Source organism: Alosa pseudoharengus, unplaced genomic scaffold (assembly GCF_046254945.1).
Source record: "Alosa pseudoharengus isolate Yale_2024_CS ecotype anadromous, Long Island Sound unplaced genomic scaffold, YU_APseudo_1.1 YU_APseudo_1.1_scf_12, whole genome shotgun sequence".
NCBI lineage: Eukaryota > Metazoa > Chordata > Actinopteri > Clupeiformes > Clupeidae > Alosa > Alosa pseudoharengus.
Window position 1 is genome coordinate 10,799,691 of NW_027468587.1, and position 22,614 is coordinate 10,822,304.

At 44.7% G+C, this 22,614-nt stretch overlaps 2 protein-coding genes across 6 annotated transcripts; one reads left to right on the plus strand and one right to left on the minus strand.

Annotated features, from left to right (window-relative positions):
- The first annotated feature begins 1,806 nt into the window (after positions 1 to 1,806).
- Positions 1,807 to 9,761, plus strand: prpf31 (PRP31 pre-mRNA processing factor 31 homolog (yeast)). The gene is made up of 14 exons (XM_076280133.1): positions 1,807 to 1,954; positions 2,353 to 2,568; positions 2,666 to 2,726; positions 2,830 to 2,913; positions 3,148 to 3,245; positions 3,764 to 3,870; positions 4,278 to 4,447; positions 4,987 to 5,144; positions 5,609 to 5,698; positions 5,894 to 6,021; positions 6,360 to 6,432; positions 6,684 to 6,812; positions 7,127 to 7,225; positions 9,295 to 9,761. The coding sequence occupies exons 2-14, from the start codon at positions 2,353 to 2,355 to the stop codon at positions 9,418 to 9,420; spliced, it is 1,539 nt and encodes a 512-aa protein (XP_076136248.1). The 5' UTR covers positions 1,807 to 1,954; the 3' UTR covers positions 9,421 to 9,761.
- Positions 9,762 to 10,791: 1,030 nt separating this feature from the next.
- Positions 10,792 to 22,261, minus strand: cnot3a (CCR4-NOT transcription complex, subunit 3a). 5 transcript variants are annotated; one of them, XM_076280136.1, is made up of 19 exons: positions 22,136 to 22,261; positions 21,261 to 21,321; positions 21,053 to 21,120; positions 20,872 to 20,946; positions 20,627 to 20,716; positions 20,293 to 20,421; positions 19,924 to 20,019; positions 19,439 to 19,658; positions 18,958 to 19,061; positions 17,570 to 17,689; positions 17,406 to 17,462; positions 16,140 to 17,127; positions 15,341 to 15,446; positions 14,788 to 14,929; positions 14,080 to 14,179; positions 13,650 to 13,845; positions 13,047 to 13,179; positions 12,590 to 12,715; positions 10,792 to 12,261 (listed from the first exon to the last, which is right to left on the minus strand). In XM_076280136.1, exons 2-19 carry the CDS (start codon positions 21,283 to 21,285, stop codon positions 12,163 to 12,165), a joined length of 2,874 nt encoding a protein of 957 aa, XP_076136251.1. In that variant the 5' UTR covers positions 21,286 to 21,321; positions 22,136 to 22,261; the 3' UTR covers positions 10,792 to 12,162. The 5 variants fall into 5 exon arrangements, with proteins under 5 accessions (XP_076136251.1, XP_076136250.1, XP_076136249.1 ...); XM_076280135.1 differs by having other exon boundaries at positions 16,155 to 17,127; positions 18,958 to 19,091; XM_076280134.1 differs by having other exon boundaries at positions 18,958 to 19,091.
- Positions 22,262 to 22,614: the final 353 nt, after the last annotated feature.

A 22,614-nucleotide genomic window follows, 5' to 3' on the forward strand; every position in this document is an offset into this window, starting at 1 on the left:
TGTGAGCTTGAATTAATCTAACTTGCATTTGTAAATTTGTTCTCATGGCAGTCGTCATCTGTGTTGGCTTCAGCTGGAAGGGAACATGACTATTAAAAGTGCAGTACTCTCTGATCATTTGTATAAATTAATCATAGTGACTCTTACAGGTGTATACAACCTCATTTTAGAGCTATTTATTTTAGATGAATTCTTAGAATGCACGCAAAGATTAAACATGGATTCATGAGGTTTTATTTGTTTATTTATTTATCTGGTCATTCATTTATTACTGAATTAATTTATTTACTAATTTAATTGTTTTATTTGTTTGTTTTGGTTGGCCTGCTCCTAAGGATTGCATAATGATGTAGAATCACATTATTTTTGAGATATTACATTTGCCAATTAAGACCTTTTTTGGTCTATGAATTCTCTTCAACAAAAGTACAGTAAAATATTTCCCCGTATCTTTTCAATGCTTTCACATGTTTTACATTAGTTGTAGCCTTTTGTAGATGTCAGCTGTCGCTATGTACAGTATGTGTCTTTATTGTGTGTTTACCATTTATTTTTTAGTAATGCTATATTTCTTTGCCATATTTTTTCAAGTAATGTAGCTTAGCATGACAAAAAATGAAATTTGCAAATATAATATAAGTTTACTAATCTACTCCTTCATTTTGTACACCTCTCCATAGTAGTTTAGTTCCAGCATATGTTGAGTCTGTTTCAGCGTCAGTTTGATATTGTATTGTTTGAATAACAAATCTCACGACACTGTATAAAGCTGGGGAAATAAAAACAACATGAAAACTGTGAAACATTTATGGATCTGTTTGATGACAATAAATTGTACTGTCTTATAACTTAGTGTTTACAGTGTTCTTACTTGTTAAAAGGCTATGCAAAGATGCATGCGTTGACATGTGGACTTGTCATCACCAAAAGAAAAATCAGTGTGGACCAGACATAAAAAAAACATTCAGATAAAGAAAGATAATGCTTAAGGCCAGAATAAAGTAGGCCTACATGTTGAAATCATGGATAAAAAAACAAAGAAAAATAAAGTTCAAGAAAGATTATTTGCCTACTGCACCCCCCCCCCCCCCCCCCCCCCCTTCCTTGTACAGCTTACGCAAGTACTTGGCCTAGAAACCTGATTTACATTTACATTAGAACCATAGAGACAGTAAACGATACCAACGTCCTTTTATGTTTGGCAAGTCCCTCCACTCCACAACGCACTTTGGGCACTTATCGGGCATTTATTTCAGGCAGAACTGCGGGTGCGCAAAGCGTCACGACACCAACCTCGCCAGCTGCGAGATCACAACACACGACTGGCACGATGTATTTACAACATAGACAACTGCCATATTTGCCTTACGAACTAATACACCATGCATTTCTATGCGAGATTCTTTGAGTGCTGTCTCCTCATTAGAAAGTCTATGTCTACATGCCTTGAAATAAAATCACCACAAATGCAGATTCCACACCTCCCAATTGCTATTTTGTAGCCTATGTATAATTGCATTCATGTTTGTGTGGTTTAGCTTATAACTAGGCTATGCCAAGGGCTGTATTAGGCCAAATATAAATATTGAACTATGCCAGAGAATGTCTCCTCATTAGAAAGTCTTTGACTACATCCCGGCCCATGCCTTAAATAAAATCACCACAAATTCAGATTCAACATTTTAACAATTTTGCAGATTCCACATTTTTACAATCACCTCACAATTGCTATTTTGTTGCATTCATGCTTTACTGGGATATCAGTTGTCTTTTCCCATCATGCCCCTTTACCGATGACGTATATTTATTGCGACTCGACGACGCATGAACGTCTTGAATTGTGAATTCAACATTGCTGGAAACTACAGACAAGACGCTTGATACTTCTCAGTTATTCTTATACGTACCACTCTTGGAGTAGTTCTTATAATTTTACTGGAGATAAGCTAAAAAGGTACGGTTTCTTTTTCGTGCAATACGTTTTAAGCTAGCTAACGTCACTAAACCTGTTCGCTAACGTTAACTGTGCTGTGTATGAATGATATGATTGAAATAAAACGAGCACCTGGTTTACATCTAGCTCATTTTTCGTTTCTCATGTGTATTTCAATTAATAATGTATGTCAGTTATATGAGTATATGACCGCCTGTTCGATAACGCCACATACATCATTATATCATATTAAGAGGTAGATTATTTATAGTTGATTATTTCGGTTAGGCTACATAGTCGAATACAGGTTTGGCACAGATGTGCCGTATTAATAGTTTTCTAGAAGACATTTGTGATGGACATGCACAGAGCTTATGTACGTCAATTGCTACATACGTGTACTCTTACTTCGTTTGCAGATGTCTCTGGCTGACGAACTGCTCGCTGACTTGGAAGAGGCCGGTGACGAGGGAGAGGATGGACTGTATCCTGGCGAGGAAGGTGGAGGAAGCGACGGAGAGGTCGAAGAGAGTGTGGTTGCAGCCGGCCTAGAGGATATCCCCGAGGAGATGGAGCTGGATTACAGTGGGGCGGAAAGTGTCACATCTATTGCAAAATTACGCCACAGCAAACCTGTGAGTTTGTTTACGTATTTTCGTACAATTAACTATTAAATCGGTCACATGTGACTGGTCTGTCAGACAGCTGAACTCCTTTATGCATTTTACCCAGTTTTCAGAAATCACGGAGAAAATTGCAGAATATGTTGCCAAACAGCAACAGACCAAAGAAGGTTGGTAGTCGTTTTTTTATCTGCCTTGTTATAGAGATCTTTCAGCACGGTTATCCTTGTAATGTTTTTTCAATTTATGATTCAATTATTTCCCCATTCACAGTGTCTGGACCTGTTGAGTCAGACCCAGAGTACAAGCTGATCGTTGCTGCCAACAACCTGACCGTGGAAATTGACAATGAACTGAGTGAGTTCCTGTAGTTTGTCTTAGCTGAGAAAAATAAGATGGGGTGTGGGATTCCTGCCATCATAAGCTTTCTCTGGAGTGGATCTAGTGCAGGGTTGAATGTGTTCTGCGGTCAGCTGGTGTTAGAAATGTGGAGGGGAACATCAGAACATCCTGCTTCATTTTTCAACATACGGTAGGTTAATGCCCTTGTTGTTTTCTGACATATCCTCATATACCCTCTCTCTCACACAGATATCATTCATAAATTTGTGCGCGACAAGTACTCCAAGCGATTCCCGGAGCTTGAATCTCTGGTCCCAAACGCACTGGACTATATCAGGACTGTTAAGGTGAGACACTTCTACAAACAGCAGAGATAATATGACTGTTCTGAAACAGTCACTTGGCAAAAACTGACTTCATCTGTATGGGATGACTTTAGTACCATAGGACATGTACAGGACAGGTACAGTAGTCTGTGGTTCTGTGGCAAGGTTATTAATATTGTAGTTCAGTGGGCAATCAAATGACACCCCTTGTCCAGTGAGTAAAGAGCAGTGTTGTTACCATGTATGTTTTGGTCCAAGCTGTTTTGTTTGTTTCCCGGTTACAGAGCCAGGCCTGTACAAACACACACACTTTTAAGAGACCACATCTAGAATGGACAGCTAGAGACTGTGAGAAGCAATCAGATGAATTGGACAAAAAGTATACTGAATTAGAATTGTGGCCTGTACATTTAGTGAGAGGCAAGATTAATTTATGTAGTGGACTCATGTCTGAAGTGGTATCAGGGATGACCATAGGTGATATCACTGACATTGATGCATCATCAAGGCTGACCATGGCCCTCTCTGCTTGTCCTCAGGAACTGGGCAACAACCTGGACAAGTGCAAGAACAATGAGAACCTCCAGCAGATCCTCACCAACGCCACCATCATGGTGGTCAGTGTCACAGCCTCCACCACTCAGGGGTAAGCACAGCAGAGAGCCACTACTCACAGGCCAGGGCGGATCAGGGTATCAGGGTTTACATCACATATGGGGATAAAAGTAAAAGATTCGAGTCCGGCAGAGGGTTTACCTCACATGATTAGGAATACTTTGGTATACTCAGGCAGTGGATGCAAATGTACAACTTTCATTATCATGGATAATCTCCCCAGAAGGCAGATAGCTCTGTCCCAGATCCGGTGCTTATCTGGCCCAGATCTGGTGCTTATCTGGCCTGGAGGGGGGGGGGTTCCTCCGTGATTGAGAAACGTCTGAGGGCTCTGGCACTCAGTGTGCCCCAGTTTCATTCCCAGTGCTGTGTGTGTGTGGCTGTTGTTTATTTTTAAGTCTGAATCCCAGGCTAAAAAACTTGACTGCTGTTCCCTAGGGTGATGCTGGGAGACGATGAGCTCCAGCGATTGGAGGAGGCCTGCGACATGGCTCTGGAGCTGAACCAATCAAAGCACAGAATCTATGAGTACGTGGAATCCAGGATGTCGTTCATTGCCCCAAATCTGTCCATCATAGTTGGGGCGTCGACCGCAGCTAAACTTATGGGTGAGTTGAGTGCTGCTGTCCTGAGACTTAAAGGGAGATGTACATGTATATAAGTACAAGTATATATACTCTTTTGATCCCGTGAGGGAAATTTGGTCTCTGCATTTATCCCAATCCGTGAATTAGTGAAACACACTCAGCACACAGTAAACACACAGTGAGGTGAAGCACACACTAATCCCGGTGCAGTGAGCTGCCTGCAACAACAGCGGCGCTCGGGGAGCAGTGAGGGGTTAGGTGCCTTGCTCAAGGGCACTTCAGCCATGCCTACTGGTCGGGGGTTTGAACCGGCAACCCTCCGGTTACAAGTCCGAAGCGCTAACCAGTAGGCCACGGCTGCCCCCTGTACAGTGCATCATCAAGGGTGTGTAGAGGCCACTTAACCTGTCAGCCTGTATTTTTACACAGACAAACACAGGATTGCACACAATCTCACAAGAAATCTCTCTCTCTCTGTCTCTCTCTCTCTTTCTCTCTCTCTTTCCCTCTCACTCACTCAATCACACTCTCTCGCTCTCTCCCTCTCCCTCCTTTTGCAGGTGTTGCTGGTGGCCTGACTAACCTCTCCAAGATGCCGGCATGTAACCTGATGCTGTTGGGGGCCCAGCGGAAGACCCTTTCCGGCTTCAGCAGCACCTCTCTGCTCCCCCATACAGGCTACATCTACCACTGCGACGTGGTGCAGACGCTCCCACCGGTATGTCTACACACACACACACACACACACACTCTCATACATACACACACACACACACACACACACACACACACACACACACACATACTGTATACCCTCATAAACACACACACACACACTCTCATACACACACACACATACTCTCATACACACATACCTTATACCTTTCACACCCCCAGCGTTCATTATGAATCACAGTTAATCAACGTACGTATGAGCTTACTGGTGGCCTTATCAGGCGTACATTAGACATCACAATGAAACATAGCACATCAAGCCACACAATCCACACACACCTTCGTCTTTTGTTCTTAATGTTTATGCTGTCCTAAATTAGATAAGCTCATCTGTGTAGATGTAGCCATTGTCACTAGCCACTGCAGAATTTCACATAGCTCACATGATTATGTTTTGAGCTGCTGTGGTAAACGTGTGTGTGTGTGTGTGTGTGTGTGTGTGTGTAGGACCTGAGGAGGAAGGCGGCTCGCCTGGTGTCGGCCAAGTGCACGCTGGCAGCTCGGGTGGACAGCTTTCACGAGAGCGCAGTTGGCAAGGTGAGAGCCAGATGGAGAGGTGATCAAGAGGAACCCAACAGCATGCAAAGGCTACTGTTGGTGCTGGACATGTGATGCATGACGGGGAAATCACCTCTCCGGGTTGTTCATTAACGTGTGTGTGTGTGTGTGTGTCTGTGTGTCTGTGTGTCTGTGTGTCTGTGTGTCTGTGTGTGTGTGTGTGTGTGTGTGTAGGTGGGTTATGACCTGAAAGAGGAGATTGAGAGAAAATTTGACAAGTGGCAGGAGCCTCCCCCAGTGAAGCAGGTGAAACCGCTCCCAGCCCCACTGGATGGCCAGAGGAAGAAGAGAGGAGGCAGGAGGTGGGGCCCACAGCTGTCCTACTCGTCTCGCTCTCTCTCTCTCTCTCTCTCTCTCTCTCTCTCTCTCTCTCTCTCTCTCTCTCTATTCTGGCCTTATCTCTCTCTTTCCCCTCTGTGTATCTATTCTTTGTGTATCTCTCTCTCTCTCTCTCTCCCTCCCCCTCTCTCTCTCTCTCGCTCTCTCTCGCTCCCTCTCTCTCTCTCTCTCTCTCTCTCTCTCTCTCTCGCTCCCTCTCTGTCTCTTCTGTGTTTCTGTTCTCTGTCCTTACATTGTGGGATGTGTATGTGTTGCATTCTTTCATCTTAATCTATTGTCATTGTATCTCTTTCTATCTCAGATACCGAAAGATGAAGGAGCGTTTGGGCCTGACTGAGATCAGGAAAAACGCCAACAGAATGACATTTGCTGAGGTGTGTATGTGTGTCTGTCTGTGTGTGTGTTCCAAAGTTATCCTCTCCTGGCCTGTTCAGCAATTCTGCTATGTTGTATGCATGTTAAAAATCAATGACTTTGCCAAAATGTTAACAATATATCAACATTACAATGTAATGTTTACATTATTCTGTTTGATTGGTCATGTCTGAATATCTCCTGTATCTACACTCTGTCCTGTTCACCTCGTTGATGCTGACTGTCTGCCTGTCTTCCTGCTGGTGGTCAGATTGAGGACGACGCATACCAGGAGGACCTGGGCTTCAGCTTGGGTCAGTTGGGCAAGTCTGGCAGCGGGAGGGTGAGGGCAGCACAGGTCAACGATGCCACCAAGGCCAGGATCTCCAAATCCCTGCAGGTAAGGAATAGAATCCACACACCAGTGTATCATTGGAGAAGTCTCTATAAACAACACACACACACACACACACACACACACACACACACACACACAGTGTGTGTGGAAACACACTCTGTTGTTTCAACAGAGTTAGACAGCAACCCATGGGAAAGCTTGACAAAAGCATAGGTAATAGAGCTGCACTACCCTCTAGTGAGAGCTTGTGTGTGTGTGTTTCCAGTTTGTGTATGTTTGTCTTGAGCCGCTACCTTGAAGCAATTTCATTTGTTCACTCCATGTAACAAAAACGTTGACCGTGTGTGTGTCTACAGAGAACCCTGCAGAAGCAGAGCATGGTGTATGGAGGGAAGTCCACAGTCAGAGACAGATCCTCTGGAATCAGCTCCAGTGTCGCTTTCACACCCTTACAGGTATGGACTGTGTGTGTGTTTGTCACTCTCACACTCACTCACACACACTCTCTCTCTCTACAGGTGTGGACAGGACCCCCCCACTCCCCTTTAACATGCGCGCGCACACACATGCCTCACAGGATGGCCTAATAATACCCCCTTGTTACCCCCTGTGTGGTTAATGTTGATGACACACACACACACCCCTTCTCAGGGCATCATCAGGTCATTACAGCCACATACGGAGACTCCCTCACCTCCGCCTCTGTCTGGACAACTGTTTTTACTGACCCTGAGGGCCCACACACACACACACACACACACACACACACACACACACACACACACGCACACACACACAAAAGTGTTTAGTTGTGGATTAGGCTTAATATGTGCACAGAAAACTGTGTCAAAGTAGAGTAGGCCTATTGGAGTCCAGCTCATGAGTTAGTTGTAGTAGATGTACAAAATGAAGGTGTAGATGGTCAGTGTGGTCACCATCAGTGTTGGGCAAGTTACTTCAAAAGCGTAATGCATTATTTATTACTTGTTACCGTTACCGTCATCTCATAATTTGTTACATTACAATATTACTGTCTTTGAATTGTAAGGCATTACACTACGTTTACATTACTTTCACCAAAATAACAGGAAATATGGATTTGGTGTTCTCATAGATCAGTGGTTCTTAAACTTTTTGTCTGGCGACCCCACAAAAAAGTATGGCGAGGTCTGGCGACCCCACTTTCCCCAAATCCATTCTAGGTCATTAGGCTACTCAAATACCCCCTCAAACGTTAACAACTAAATCAAGCAAAAACTAGAAAGCAAAGTCATTTGTTTTATTTACTCCATATGAACAAGAACCGAAAAGAAAAGAAAACAATCACGATTAAACAAGTGTAGGCTGCCGCCATGTCAGATCAGAGTGATGTGCGTAGCGCACGCGCACACACAAGCACGCACACACACATACACATGCAGCTTTAGGCCTACAACGTTACATTAATTATATTTATGGCGATAACAATAACAGTATTTTTTTTATTTCCCTTTTTTGGTTTACTATCTTTAAAAATTTCAATGGAAAGGGTGGGCATGCTTCCGTGAACATAGCAAGTTAATTCTAGGAGGAATGCTGCATACGGTGACACGGAGATTTTCCTCCACGGTGCTGTGCTGAGCCGACATCTGTATTTTGAGATGTCGTTTCATTTTGACAGGTTTTAAGCTCTCATTCGCCAGAACATCGCCGCAAATGACACATTGTGGGTGGTCGAGGTTATCTTTAACTTGGCAAGTGAATGCATATTTCAGAAATTCTGATAAAGCCGACGCGCCGTTTGTTGTTTTTTATTCTCACCGGACTGTAGACTTGTCCCGTCTGAGGATCACGGAGGAGTAGACGCACTGGTAGATGGCACTTCTGAGCTTTTGTTCAATTTTTTAAGCAGCCACCTGTCCTTTTTGGCTAGTAGGCTACCTATGTCTTTTGTTTTGTTTTACTTAAAATAGCAGGAACAAGTTGAGTTTGCGTAGTGGGAGCAGATAGTTACATTGTTTCTATCAGCGGACCAGTAGCCCATAGACTGAACCAGATCTCGTTGAAAGACGAAAACATCTCTCTCTCTTCTCTTAACTGCGTGTAAATAAGAAAAAGGCAGAAAAGGCCAATATTATTTTCCTTTGTTTCACCTAATAATAATTTCAGACTGAATACAGAAAATAATTGGCGACCCCACGGAAGTTTTTGGCGACCCCTAGTTTAAGAATCACTGTCATAGATGACTTTTTTAATTCTTGGATAATCTTCTCTGGTGCCAATAGAGCATTTCTCAATTTTGGATTAAAAAGCAAAGTAACTTCAGTTATTGAGAATTGTACCGAGTAAAATATTACTGAAATTGTATTGGTAATGCCTTACATTACTACATTACAACAAAAAGCAATGCATTACTGTAATTACATTACTTTTTTAATGCATTATTCCCAACACTGGTCACCATCATCTCACAAACTTATTTCTTTCTCCATCTGTTTCTCTCTCTCTCTTTCCCATCCCTCTCTCCCTGGCCTTCCACCCTCAGGGTCTGGAGATTGTGAATCCTCAGGCTGCAGAGAAGAAGGTAGCAGAGGCCAATCAGAAGTACTTCTCCAACATGGCCGAGTTTGTCAAGGTCAAGAAAGAGGGAGAAAGCAGCGTCAAGCCTTGAGAAGTGGATGGACACACACGCACGCACGCACACACACGCACACATGCGCACACACACACACACGCACACACACACAGTGTTGATGTATGTCAGCTTTGTGTACGTTATGAACACAAGCAGATTTGACCTCTAATGCAGCTGGTGCTGTCAAAGGTCTGTGCGGTAAAGTTGACAGGTTGGATGGACATGCAGGCAGACAAACGAGACCCTGCCCTGGATGAGAGGTTGCCATGGTTTTTATTTTTATTTTGTGATTTTGTTTGATGCATTTTGCTTTTATGTGTAAATACTTCTTACATGTAAGTTTCATTTTGATTAAACCATTCAGATCTATGGTAAAATTCTCAGTTATGTGTTTGTTTTGTGTGTCACAACAAAGAGCTGTGCAGTTATGGCTTATTTATAGGGTTACCAAGACAACATATTTACCCAAGTGCATATTTCGGTCATGCAGTTTGATGAGATGTGACCATAGTAAATATTGCAGTAGTTTCTGAATGAATATGCATGTGTCAGCACTATGTGTTGACTTCTGGTCAGATCAGGACTTGGTGGATAGAAATGAATAAGTACTTCCAAATCTGACAAGTCTGAAATGCAATGTGTCTCTAACAGAGATGCATGTATTCTCTTGCATTTCATTTTTGGCAAAGCGGCTTTAGGAAAAGACCTTGGCAGATGTGTAACAGAGCAGCCAATGCATCAGTCACAATAAGGTTTCTGTGTAAGTGTTCCAAACTGCTTTTGGATGTCATCACTTTTTTTATTTTTCTTCCTGCGATGTCTTGGTAACCTCATCAGACTGAAGGACATCTTGAGTTTGACCAGTTGTTTAGCTGGAAGAATTCTCAGAGCTCGTAGATTTCCCTAGCCGACGAAAATTCCGTAAATTTTCCATCTGTCACTCAGCGTGACACACAATGTTGCTGTTGGGATCTACATGTCACGCATGTTCTCTGTAACTGAAATACTACAGGTAATGTGATCTGCCTAGCATACTGCTCCCTGTCATGCTGGTTTGGTTTCTGGTCTGTCTGCAGGCACCTGTTTGGGTTCACTTTTGGGCTGATGTTTGGATTTCTGATTTACTGCAATTCAGCAGTTTGCGACGGATTTGAAGTAGAGCTGTAGACTGAGCCCATTTCTTGATAGAATACACCATTCTTATTGTAAGAGAACAGGTTAACAGACCAACCGAGAAAAAAAAAAGATCAATTTTGTTCATAACACAAGTGTCTGCAGTGTTGATTTCCATTTGAGGGGAACTTCACCAGAGATTGTACCTTATTCAAATCAATTAAAAATCAGTTCCGTTAATGGAATGCAATGATGTCATTCTGCTGAATCGTGTTCAGAGACAACACCGACAGCTGTTCACAAAAGTATTTTATTGAAATTGTACAATCCTCTTTTCCCCATTTCAGGCTTACTGAATGGCATATCACATGCTATCCTGACAGTGTCAAAAAAGCAAATATGAGAAATCAACTCTATACATAATTTTTTGTACTTATTTTTTGGAGAGAAATTCACATGTTGTCTGTCAGCTGCCCTTTCCTTCCTTAAGCCAAAAATAATTTCTCTTTTTTAAAATTTCTACACAGTTTCTTAACGTTTCTTTTTGAAATACAGATTGTGGGTTTTCCCTCCAAAAAAAATGAAGGAAAATGCAGTTAAGAAAACTCACTGAGGACACCTTTTTTAACTAAGAGGCTTTAAACGCTTACGCACACCGAGTAAAAGGGAAACAATGATTCTTTGTAAAGTGAGTGTGCTCGCTCCTATTCGGACAAATGAGAGGGAATCTGTGAAAGTTGGTTTCCAAAATGAAAGAAATGCATACAGGGGAGAAAGGGTTTTCTTTTTTTTTTTTACATATTCCAGAAATGTCCGAGCTTTCCACATGACAAAAAAAGATATATAGATATACTTCTTTTTTTAACCACAAACAACCTACACACGGTTAGTGAGAAAGAGGATAACTCCCTGCATCTGATTTATTTCTTTTTTTTTATAATTATTTGTCGTCATTATTTGATATTCTCTTTTTCAAGAGGGATGCTGACTGCTCTTGTTGAAATGAACAGAGGCAGCAGTGGAACGAAACGCTGAGTTGACTCAAGGGTGAAATTTTTATAATATATATATATATATATATATAAATTCCACATTTCTTTGACAGAGAGAGGAGGCAGAGTAGAATTCAATTGCATAGCAATTTAATTAACATCTCGTCCTCTTCAACACAGGACTGGCCCTGTAGGGTACCGGCAGTGGGGAGGCCTACGCGAACAACTACAGAAATGCTTTCAGAAAACATCCGCAGACTCAGGTAGTACTCCTAGTCAAATTACACTGGTGGTGGTGGTGGTGGTGCGTTGTTTTTTTTTCTTTTTCCCAATTGGAGTTTGCTTTTTGTGTAGTCTGGTGGTGCTGGGGGATTGAGATAAAACAGAAGTAGCGGGCAAGAGGACTGCAAAGAGAGGTTCAAATGTTTGTGTGTAAACAGGCACTCGACCCCCTCCTCTCTCGTGCTTCTCCCCGTTTAAGATAAAGGCCTACTTTACAACCAACGTTTTTTCTTAAAAAAAAAAAAAAAAAAAACATTATCACGGCATGGAGTTCAATCTCGGAATGTCAACAGCAGCACATTCTCCATGGCGGCCAGCTCATCTCCCATCTGCCCTTGCCCCGTCCGCTTTCTGCGTCTCCTGCCCCCGCCCCCTTGCCCCAGTCTGACGGTCACTGCAGGTCCCGGTCCTCCAGGTAGCGGTACTCAAACGTGAAACCCTCCTTTTTGCGCTGGCCCCACTTCTCGTAGTCAAAGTAGATGTATGTGCCCTGAGGGAGAGAGGAAACCGACACACACACACACACACACACACACACACACACACACAGTGAGTTTACTGCTGCAGACACACAGACTGCTGCTATTGCTAGCCTGGAGGCTCTGTTGCTTTATGTCAAGGGCAACTAACTCAAAACAACAAAGAGAAAAATAATGGCGACATAAAAAAAAAGTAAAGATTAGGATCCCATCCCCAAGTGAGTGAAAATGAGAATAAAATGACACTTTCTGCATGTTTTGCTTTGTGAGGCTTTGTTTGCTGTTTGCCTGTGAGATCACAGGTTAGATGCTGAGGTATGGGAAATGAGGTAAACCAACCTGTTCAAACTCGTCAGTGATGGTCTTAGGCTCTTCATGTCTCTGAAACCACATCATGTACTTGGTGTGGAACCTCCAAGATTGCTTCTTCAGAGCTTTAGCGGACAAATACTGAGCCTTTGTGCCCTAGCAGATCAGAGAGCAGCAGGATTATTCACACGCATTCAGAACACCTAGAGTAGGCTAGGTGATGATAGAGGTGACTGAGCAGGAGGCAGCTTGCGTGTGTCTGTGTGTGTGTGTGTGTGTGTGTGTGTGTGTGTGTGTGTGTATATTCTGAGACAGGCCACCGGCAGAGAATAAGGACTGTAGTGGATATCGTGGTAGCTTGTGTGTGTGTGTGTGTGTGTGTGTATGTATGTGTGTGTGTGTGTGAGAGAGAGTATGTTTATGTACAGTATGTGTGTGTGTGTGTGTGTGAGAGAGAGAAAAAAAGAGAGAAAGCCATGGCACAGACCTCCAGGTAGTAGAAGATAAAGAAGAGGGTCTCAGTGGACAGTCTCTGGTAGAACTCGATGGAGTCGGAGTGGTGGGGGGGGACCTGATGGTGGAAGGGAAGAGTGGGACATGGGTTCCTCATCAGGTATTGCCTGTGGAGGGGGGAGGGGGGTTAGTACTCAATATCACAGCTCATTAACACACAGCCAGCTTTAGGGCAGTTTAATACGATCAACAGGGCAGAATGTCCCACTGCTCTGTGGTTACAACAGTCAGTCCACTAACCCGACCAGCAAATACATAATGGTCAATTAATGCTAACCAAGCCAATGATGTTTTTTCTCCAGCTGTCACACAACCAAAATGGACGCTGCTCTTATCACTACACTACTCTCGGAGACGCACAGGTGAGGCGTGTGTGTGTGTGAGAATGTGTGCGTGTGTACCTGATTCTCTCGGAGTCGGATGGGTGAGGCGCGTGTGTGTGTGTGTGTGTGTGTGTGTGTGTGTGTGTGTAAGAATGTGCGTGTGTGTACCTGATTCTCTCAGAGTCGGAAGGGTGAGGTGTGTGTGTGTGTGTGTGTGTGTGTGTGTGTGTGTGCGTGCGTGTGCGTGTGCGTACCTGATTCTCTCGGAGTCGGACGGGTGAGGCATGTGTGTCCACGCAGACTCCTGCATGGCCTGCTGGTAGAGCTGCTCTTTGGACAGGGGCGTGGGGCCCAGTGGACACACCCCTAACGACGGTGGCAGATTGACCTCGGAGACGGCTGGCTGAGGGGCCACAGGTGGCCCGCTAGGGGCCGAGCCTGTGAATATGTCTGAGGAGAACAGAGCATGTGTGACAATCACTCCTTATGTATATGTGAGGGTAAGGGTTAGATTTTGGTATAGTTTATATCTGTCAATATTCTGAAATACTGTGTGTTCTACCCCTCTTAGTGGTGTGTGTGTGTGTGTTGTCCTACTCCTCTATAAGAGGAGAAAGGAGGTGTGTGTGTGTGTGTGTGTGTGTGTGTGTGTGCGTGCGTGCGTGCGTGTGTATAGAGTTGTACCTCTTTCAGGGAGATGTATGGAGGAAATCTCTCCATCCATTCCCGTTACCATAGCTGCCCTCTTTGCCATGGCAGCCAGAGAACTTAACGGCTCAGGGGCCTGATGGAGGGATAGAGAGAGAGAGAAAGAGATGGGTCAAAAGGAAGAGAAACACAGACTCTGTGTGTCTCCCAGGGTCACCCAGCTCTCAACACACCTCTGATACACTTTGCTGTTACATAACACACTTTTAAATATTTCAGACTGTGTATAAATAAAGAGTCAATGCGGGAGCAAAGCTGCAGACAGCAGCACACTGCACTTCCCCTGCTCCCAGAGACAAGCTCAGAGGCCAGCGTGCCCATCGCTGCACCTCAAAATACTAAACGTCCATACTAAAATGGGCTAAGTGGACACAAGCACTGCCATAAGACGATCTGTATGGCAGTGCTGTACTGGCAGGACAAGAACCAGTTATGAGGAAGGACTTCCTAACGGGTGCAGACTATAGGACAGAGCCTGATGTGGGTCAGTTCTACCCCAGGGTCCATGTGGTGTGTGTGTGTTTAGATAGATAGATAGATAGATAGATAGATAGATAGATAGATAGATACTTTAGTGATCCCCAATTCAAGATATGGATAGAAGATATTCAAAATAAATTCAAGACAGTTTATATGTGTGTGTGTGTGTGTGTGTGTGTGAGTTGTGGTTGACTGGGGACGCACCTTGATGACCTCAGAGTTTGGTGTGTAGGAGTGTGGGCCGTTGAGCAGACTTCCACCACCAGGGGTGTTGTCCGTGAACGAGGGGGAGGGTGAGGAGGGCGGAAGGGTGATGGAGCTCAGGAGACTGGGGCCGTTATCCAGCCTGAGAGAGGGATGGAGAGGAAGAGATATGGACAGAGAAAAAGAGAGGGGGGGGGTGAAGAAAGAGATACAGAAAACAGAGTGAGAGAGAGGTAGAGTGAGTGAGAGAGAGAGAGTGTGTGTGTGTGTGTATATGTGAGAGTGAGAGAGAGTGAGAGAGAGTGAGAGAGAGAGAGAGAGAGAGAACAATGATTATGAGAGCAAGAGAAAAAGACAGTCCAGAATCAATATTTCAGACTATGAAACAGCTCCATATTTTAACAACACACTTCATCTAGTTAATTCAGTGCTTTTTAATCCAGAGTGACTTCCACTACAGAAGTGCCATTAAATCAGCCTTGTGCTCAGAAGAAACACAGCTACTTGTCAGAGCTGTTTCATTAAGAGATAAATAATTAATGTGTTCACTCACGGTGGATTGCCCGAGGAGCTTAGAGATGAGGGCTGGCTGCTTTGTGATTGGCTACCGCTGCTGAGGGTGGAGTCAGGTGTGTTGTCCGCGACAATGGCGCTGTAACCTGGACAACGAAGAACGAAGGAGGGTGAGTTTTGTCATCCCGTAAAACAGTTCTGACAGTTTTGGGATCTTACAGGCACAGGCTACACCAGGCGCGTAACAGCTTCTACACACAGTTGCGTGCGTTGCAGTGCTGGAGACGCATCCCATTCACTTTACATGGGCTCACGTCATCCGTTGCCGAACTGAATTGTGGGTCCGTTGCGTCGCGTTTCTCCCGTCGCTCGCATTGAGAAGTTCAGCTGTTGCTGCACTGACAGACGGCACCGGCCAATCAAGCCAATCGACCGACGGCACCAACCAATCAAGTTACGGTTATACTTCAAGTCATTTGCATGGCTACCGTCGGGAACACCCACTGGCATGCATTGACAAAACGCAAATGTGTGTAGAAGCCGTAACTGAAGCGCTGCGAATGCTGCAACAATCGAATCCTTCAATGCTTCCACTACAATCAACGGAACTGGCTATGGTGGCCCGTACAGTCGGAAAAATTAGACCAGTCTTCTAAAATTCTTTTTACGCTCCGCGAACAGAGCGCTCCAAGTGTGCACACGGTGTAGCCTGGCTGTTAGCCACCACAAACACAATGCATTGACCATGGACATGATTCCTGACATATTAATGTATAGATATATATATATATATGTATATTTAACAGCTGTGTGAATATGGATGAGAAAAACAAACGCACTGAAAAGGTTCTCACTTGTGCCTCCGTTCTGTTTCAGAACACTGGGAGGTCTGGCGGGCGCTGCGTTTCCCCCGACTCCTGAGCCCGCTGCCCCTGTACTTCCTCCGTTGCCCCCCATGAGGCCCACGCCGGCGCTGGAGCCCGGGGCAGAGCCCACGGGGCTGAGAGGTACCTGCGGTGCCCCCTGCAGGGCCGACTGTCCCTGTTGCACCAGGCTCAGGATGCTGCCGCCCAGTACCCCGTGCCCCGGGCTGGACCCTAGGAGCCCCAGAGACGAGCCGGTGCCGTTGCTGGTCGCGCCCGCGCTGCTGACGCCTCCTCCAACGCCGACCATGACCGAGCTCGCCGTGGGGACCGTACTGCTGAGGCCGCCACTGCTCCCGCTCCCCACCGGACCACCGGGGGCGCTGCCCACTCCGCCCGCGGCCGCTTGGGCGTACGGTGCAGGCGTGGACGTGGAGAGAAGCCCCGCCATGTTGCTCAATGAGCCGGTCATCCCCGACAGGCCCAGGCTGGACATCTGCGACGAACTGCTGGTCACAGTCACGCCGCTCTTCCCCAAGCCCAAGCCAAGCCCCAGGCCCAGGCCCGAGGCCACCGCGCTAGGCCCCGAGGAGACCAGGGGCTGGGAGTTTGGCGTGGCCGGGGCGGGGGTGCTCGAGCTGGGCAGGGAGGGGGTGCTGGAGGTGGGGAGTGTGGGGTGGCTGGGGGGGCTGGGGGTGCTGTTGGAGGGGATGGGGATAGGGGTGGAGGGGGTCTTGGGCTGGGTCTGCTGGGGCTGTTGCGCTGGCGGCTGCTGGGACTGGGACTGAGGGGGGTGCTGCTGCACGGCGCTGCTGAAACTGCCCAGGAGGTTGCTCCCGCTGGACACGGCCGGTCCTCCCCCGACAACTGCGGCCATGGAGACCGACGAGGGCGCGGATCCAGAGGAAGAGGAGGAGGAGGAGGAGAACGACAAGTGCGATGGGTTCCCATTCTTCACAGGTGACTACAACATAGACCACACAGAGACCATAAGTCTATGAAAGACCTTCAGAGTATTAGAGCACAATGGTGACTTGGAAGAAATGCTGTCAAAAAAACAAGCAGAAATAAAAAGATGTATACAATCAGATCTGCTTGCTCACAGAACTGTAATATTTTCTATAAAGCCTTTCTATATAAAGCCTTGCATGGCGGTTCTTACCATTCTGGCAAGATCATGGTTGAATACCAAATACTAGGTTGACTGTGCCTAGAGACGTCCCTGATAGGAAGCGTCCTCACCTGACTAACTTCACTGTCGGTGGACCGCCCTCTTTTCTTGTCCTCTTCAGAGTTCTCCTAAAACAAATACATTCCTAGTATCAATATACACACAGATACACACACACAGTAATAACACATCAATAACAATGGCCCTTAACACAACAATAGAGTTCATCGCAGACCCAAGGGAGAGTAGAGGAGAGGCCTGGGTAACTGATGGAGGAGAGGAGAGGTGGGTGTGGGGTGTTGGGTGCAGCGAGAGCGGCCTCAGGCTGATGGAGGAGCAGGAGGCCTGGCGGGCTCTGTGTAGAGGAGTGGTGAAGGAGACAAATGAGGACCATGTTAGGGGCGTAACGGTACACACACAAAAAAATAATCACGGTTTGGTGTGTACCTCGGTTCCGTTCATTTTCAGTACCGTAAGCCTGTAGGTACCGCTAACTTAAAATTCACTGACAACATTGCTGATGCTAAACGGGAATAGTATTTTGAAAAGATGTCAAATGTTTTTGACGTTAATTGATTAAACTGACATATGGTCCACCACTTAATATGTTTGTGTGGGAACTCAAATTTGAAACATGGTCTGCAAGCAAAAAAAAACAACAACTGATACTGTTATAGACTGCATTTGGTTATAGACACATCTGTATTAAACCTAAAGTCCTTTACCTAAGAGGTTCGGTACGAATACGTGTACCTTTACACCCCTACACCATATGAGAGACGACATGAGCTGTTGGAAGGAGGAGGGGGGACATAGTGAGGGAGGAAGGAGGGGAACAGATGAAAGGCAGGAAAGGAGAGCTATCAGGGGAGCTGGGGAACAGACACGGAGGTACAGAAAACACTAAGAGAGGCAGATAGGAGATCGAAGACAAATCACTGAGGTGTGGGTGATATCAGGGATGAGATATTATACGGCTCTTCGCAATGCTAGTAGAACGCTTCATTGACTTGGGATTTCCCAACGTTCTACGGTAAAGTAAATTCATGTAATTACCGCTGCAAAAATATAGTACCCGCTGTAAATGGCAGGGGGTTTTGTGCTTCTGATTTATGTCTTTCATATCACTCCGCAAGTAGTCCGGTCAGTTCTTGCAATGGAACTTCATTCAAAAGTGAAAGCAGACGGTTGATCAGCTGTGTTCTAAAGAATGTTTGATTCAAGTTCCGCATGTGTTGCAAACTATTTGTTTCTCAGCTAAAGCCACGACAAAGTGGTAACAAAGAGACATATAATGTGGAGTTTATTTTTTCGTTTTGCCAAGAGGCAAGTAGCCGTATAATAAGCGGGATAATGTAACGTAACGCTGGTCATTATCAGGAAAATAAGTCCAGCGAAGCTGGCGCGTCGGGGTCCGGTTCACCCTGTCGGGACTTATTTTCCCAATAATAACCAGTATTCCATACATTATCCCCTTCTTAATAGACACAGGTGGTTATCAGGGGGAGAGAAAGGAGGAGAAATGGAGGTGAGATTTGGGCAGTGGTGGTGAAGAGCTCGAGAGAAGAGATAAGAGGAGGGGGAGGAGAAAGAACGTTTTGTGAGGAAGAGGGAGTTGTTTACCGCGGTGCCGGCTGCAGGCGATGGAGGGATGGGCGAGGAGGAGGTGGTGGAGGTCGGCGTGCTGCTGGACTGCAAGAACATCTCATCCTCCAAGTTGGATTGACCTTGAGGTGAGGTGGCCATCAACGCCGCCGCTGCCCGAGGCAGGGGAGGGAGACAAAATCATGACAGAAACATGTCAGGAAAAATCTGCTGACCACATGTTTCAGTCAATGATGTCCCCAGTTTCTGTTGTTTGGACAGACACTAGAGAGACAACTGCACAAATTCCTTCGCATGTTGCAAATTTGCAAATCAAGTTTCTTCTGATTCTTAAAAATATTGTTGAAAGGTGTGTGGAAGATACAGAATAATTAGGTGAAACATACAACTTAACTTGACTATGAACGAACAGCGGCATTATAAAAAATAAAAAAACACACACACACACACAATAGCAAAATGTTACATATGACACATATCTGTAACCATTCAAACTTACGGATATCTTCTAGGTCCAGGTCGTCGTAGAGGAACTCATTCTCCTCAAAGTCGGGGTCCTGGGAGGAGTCGATGTAGTACTCCACGTCATCTTTGATCTTATGGATGGAATCCACCTGAATTGAGTCGTTGTCAAGCATTCGCAGGATGGTCTCTAGCATGCGGATATGGTACCGGTGTCGCTCGATCAGCCTCTTCAGCTCCTCTATGCGCTCTTGTTTCTACAGAGAGGAGAAGAGACGAAAGAGAGGAACATGGAGGAGGAGAGATGAGCCCACAGAGGAGTTGAGAAGACAGAATAGATAGGAGAACCGGCATAAATAGAGGTAAGAGAAGAAAGAGGGGAAGAGAGGAGAGAAGAGATGATAGAAGACATGACAAAAAAAAAAGAGGAGAAAAAGAGAGAGGAGGAAAGAGGAGGTGTTTAGTGCATAGTGGAACTGAAAACTTTTGCCAAATCTGAGGAGGTTGGACGATGATACTGACATCTTTGTCTCCCTTCTTTTTCCTTGTTTGGACAGAGAGGGACTCCACTTCACTCTCAAACTGGTCCACTTGCATGTTTAGTGTGTCTATTGTATTCTGAAAAACAAACACAGATAAAGGTCAGTTATATATTCATGCTTAATTCCTTGCGTTCAATACAATAATATAATGTCAGTTTGCTTTGACTACATATTACCTCTAGTTATTGGCAAAATGTAACAACCTGACAGTCCTAAATAATCAGCAGGTTTTATAATTTCCGCTCAATTTCAGCTATAGTCAGCTGTTCATGCTGTTATGTTAAGGTGTGTTTATGCGTGATTATCTTATTGCTTGTGCTGGCTATCAGTAGCTGTAGCCCATTGTTACCGTTAGCCACTGTTCCGTTTCCTCCTTCTCCTTCTGAGCGGGGTCCACTTTCTGGGCCAAACCCAGCCCTTCCTTGGAGTAAGCTTTCGTCTTTGTCTCCCTCTCCACTACTTTAAACCGCTCCATTTGCTGCACAGAGGAGAGTTAGTTACTGCTGTTATCTGGTCACTGGAAACAGAATTCCACCAGTGCTGTTTGTTTCTAGGTCAGTTTTAAGACTGGAACAGATCAGCTGGTACTGAGTGACAAATATACTGCAGTTTGAATGGGCAGCATTGACAGGAGGCTTTGCAAACAAACACCATAACACATTTCTAAATCATAGAAGTTTTACCGTCTCTATCAATTTGCGGTTCTCCACTAATTGCCTCTTATCCTTGATCTCGTTGGATGCCACCCATGTCTTAATCTGGTCTCGTAGTCGCTGTAAGGGCATCATAGGGAATCATTACTTATCTCATACGTAGTCATAAATATATTTCATCTTGAGAGTAGGGCATATTTTACTGATGTTATGAAAATTTTACAATTAACTGGTTGATGGATGGTGCCTGGGAAATTAAATAAACACATTCTCACCTGGAGCTTTTTGATTTCTTTCTTGAGGTCAGCCTCATACTTCTCCTTCTGGTTGGCATTGGCTGCATTGTGTAACTGAGGGATCACAAGGTTTGTCAACACACTGCTGTCCTGGAGATTTTATTCCTTTGATAGATACATCAGGATACCAAATATGAGGCCTATACTAAATTCTACTTACCTTTTGCCAGATGTCTTCAAACTGCTCAACACCCTCTGCGACTTTTTTCAAACATCGATCTATTTCACCTGTTTCAAAGGTCAGAGACATAGAAAGAGCTTCACGTTTGAATGTGCAACTAGAACAATGAACGCTAGCGTCACACTATATCCAATCATGAAAGATGCTGCTGAGATCATTTCATCATCCACATAAAGAAGAGACTCACCTTGGAGTTTTCTTTTATCAGCCATGGCTTCGCTATGATACTGTCTTCATACCGCCTATAACTGCAATCAAAATGACACATGACATTAGCTCGACTAACCGCGGAACTATATAGATCTGCAGGACATGCAAAGACTAACAACTTCAGTCCGACTGACAGATCATTTAAAAGTAGCACTACGGTGAAGACAAAGGCTCTGTTAACGACAAGTGGTCAACACTTGCAAAATAAGTACCGTAGGAATGTTTAACTATTGTTTCATATAATATTCAGGGGGAATGTCTAAGTTAACTTGGCTTGCTTAACTAAAACATTTTCCCCGACAACCCTCTACATTGGAACAGACAGAGCTACAAGGGCTGGATAGCATAAGCACAACATCTGTGTCGGTCAAGCACTACAGTAACTCCATGTCACTTCATATGTCAAGTACAGCTATCGCCATCACATGAAACAATAGGGTAAAATAACAAACGTTACCTACATATCGTTATACTCGAGTGCCTAGCTTGCTAGCTAGATAGCATGGTTTCTTATCGTTGGAAAACAGGTAACGTTAGCTAAGCTGACGTTTTACAGTGTGAATGCAAGGAAACTACAGATACTATTAACGTCGTTAATAACGCACGTATTAATCTGGTGCAGTTACGGTTGAAGGCAATAACAGATGCAAAGTTTTAAGCTATGTTAAAGCTAACAGGTTAATGAAATGTGAATATTGCAAGCTAATGCTGAAAAGGGTAAGAAAGCCAGCTAACAGTTAGCTAGCTCACTAGCTAACGTTGCTGCACAGTCAAGCTAGCTGGCTAGTTCCTCCAGAATTACGGATGATGAGTTCAATAATGGACCCAGTTTAATGTATATATGTTCTATACCTTCTGTAAGTTATATTAATGTCGTATATCTTTTTGTTTTAGTAGCCACGTCCGCGATTACCGAGCCTTCTTTACTTCAAATTTCAATGTTTTCTTCTCGTCAATCTCTTCAATACAGTACATTAAAGATGGACGCTAGGCCCCTCCTCCAAAACGTGTTCCCGCCTCTAATTCTCAGTAAAAACGACTATTGGTCCAAATAATCTGTCATTCATTTGATGCAAATTGACAGCTTCCGCAGAATCGTTGTCGAGATTGGTTTAGCTGCCTAGGTGAAAGGTTATATTTACGGAAAAAAATAAAAGGTACTCTGTAAAGTATTTGTTTTCTTTTTTGGTGGCGATGGATTCATTAAGTGGAATACTCTCCAGTTCAATTATTTTCTTTAGCTTTCGTTCCACTTTACTTGTTCTCACGTTGGGCTTGTACCTTTATTTTATGACACCACAAGTTGTTAGAGGATGACAGTTTATGGCAAG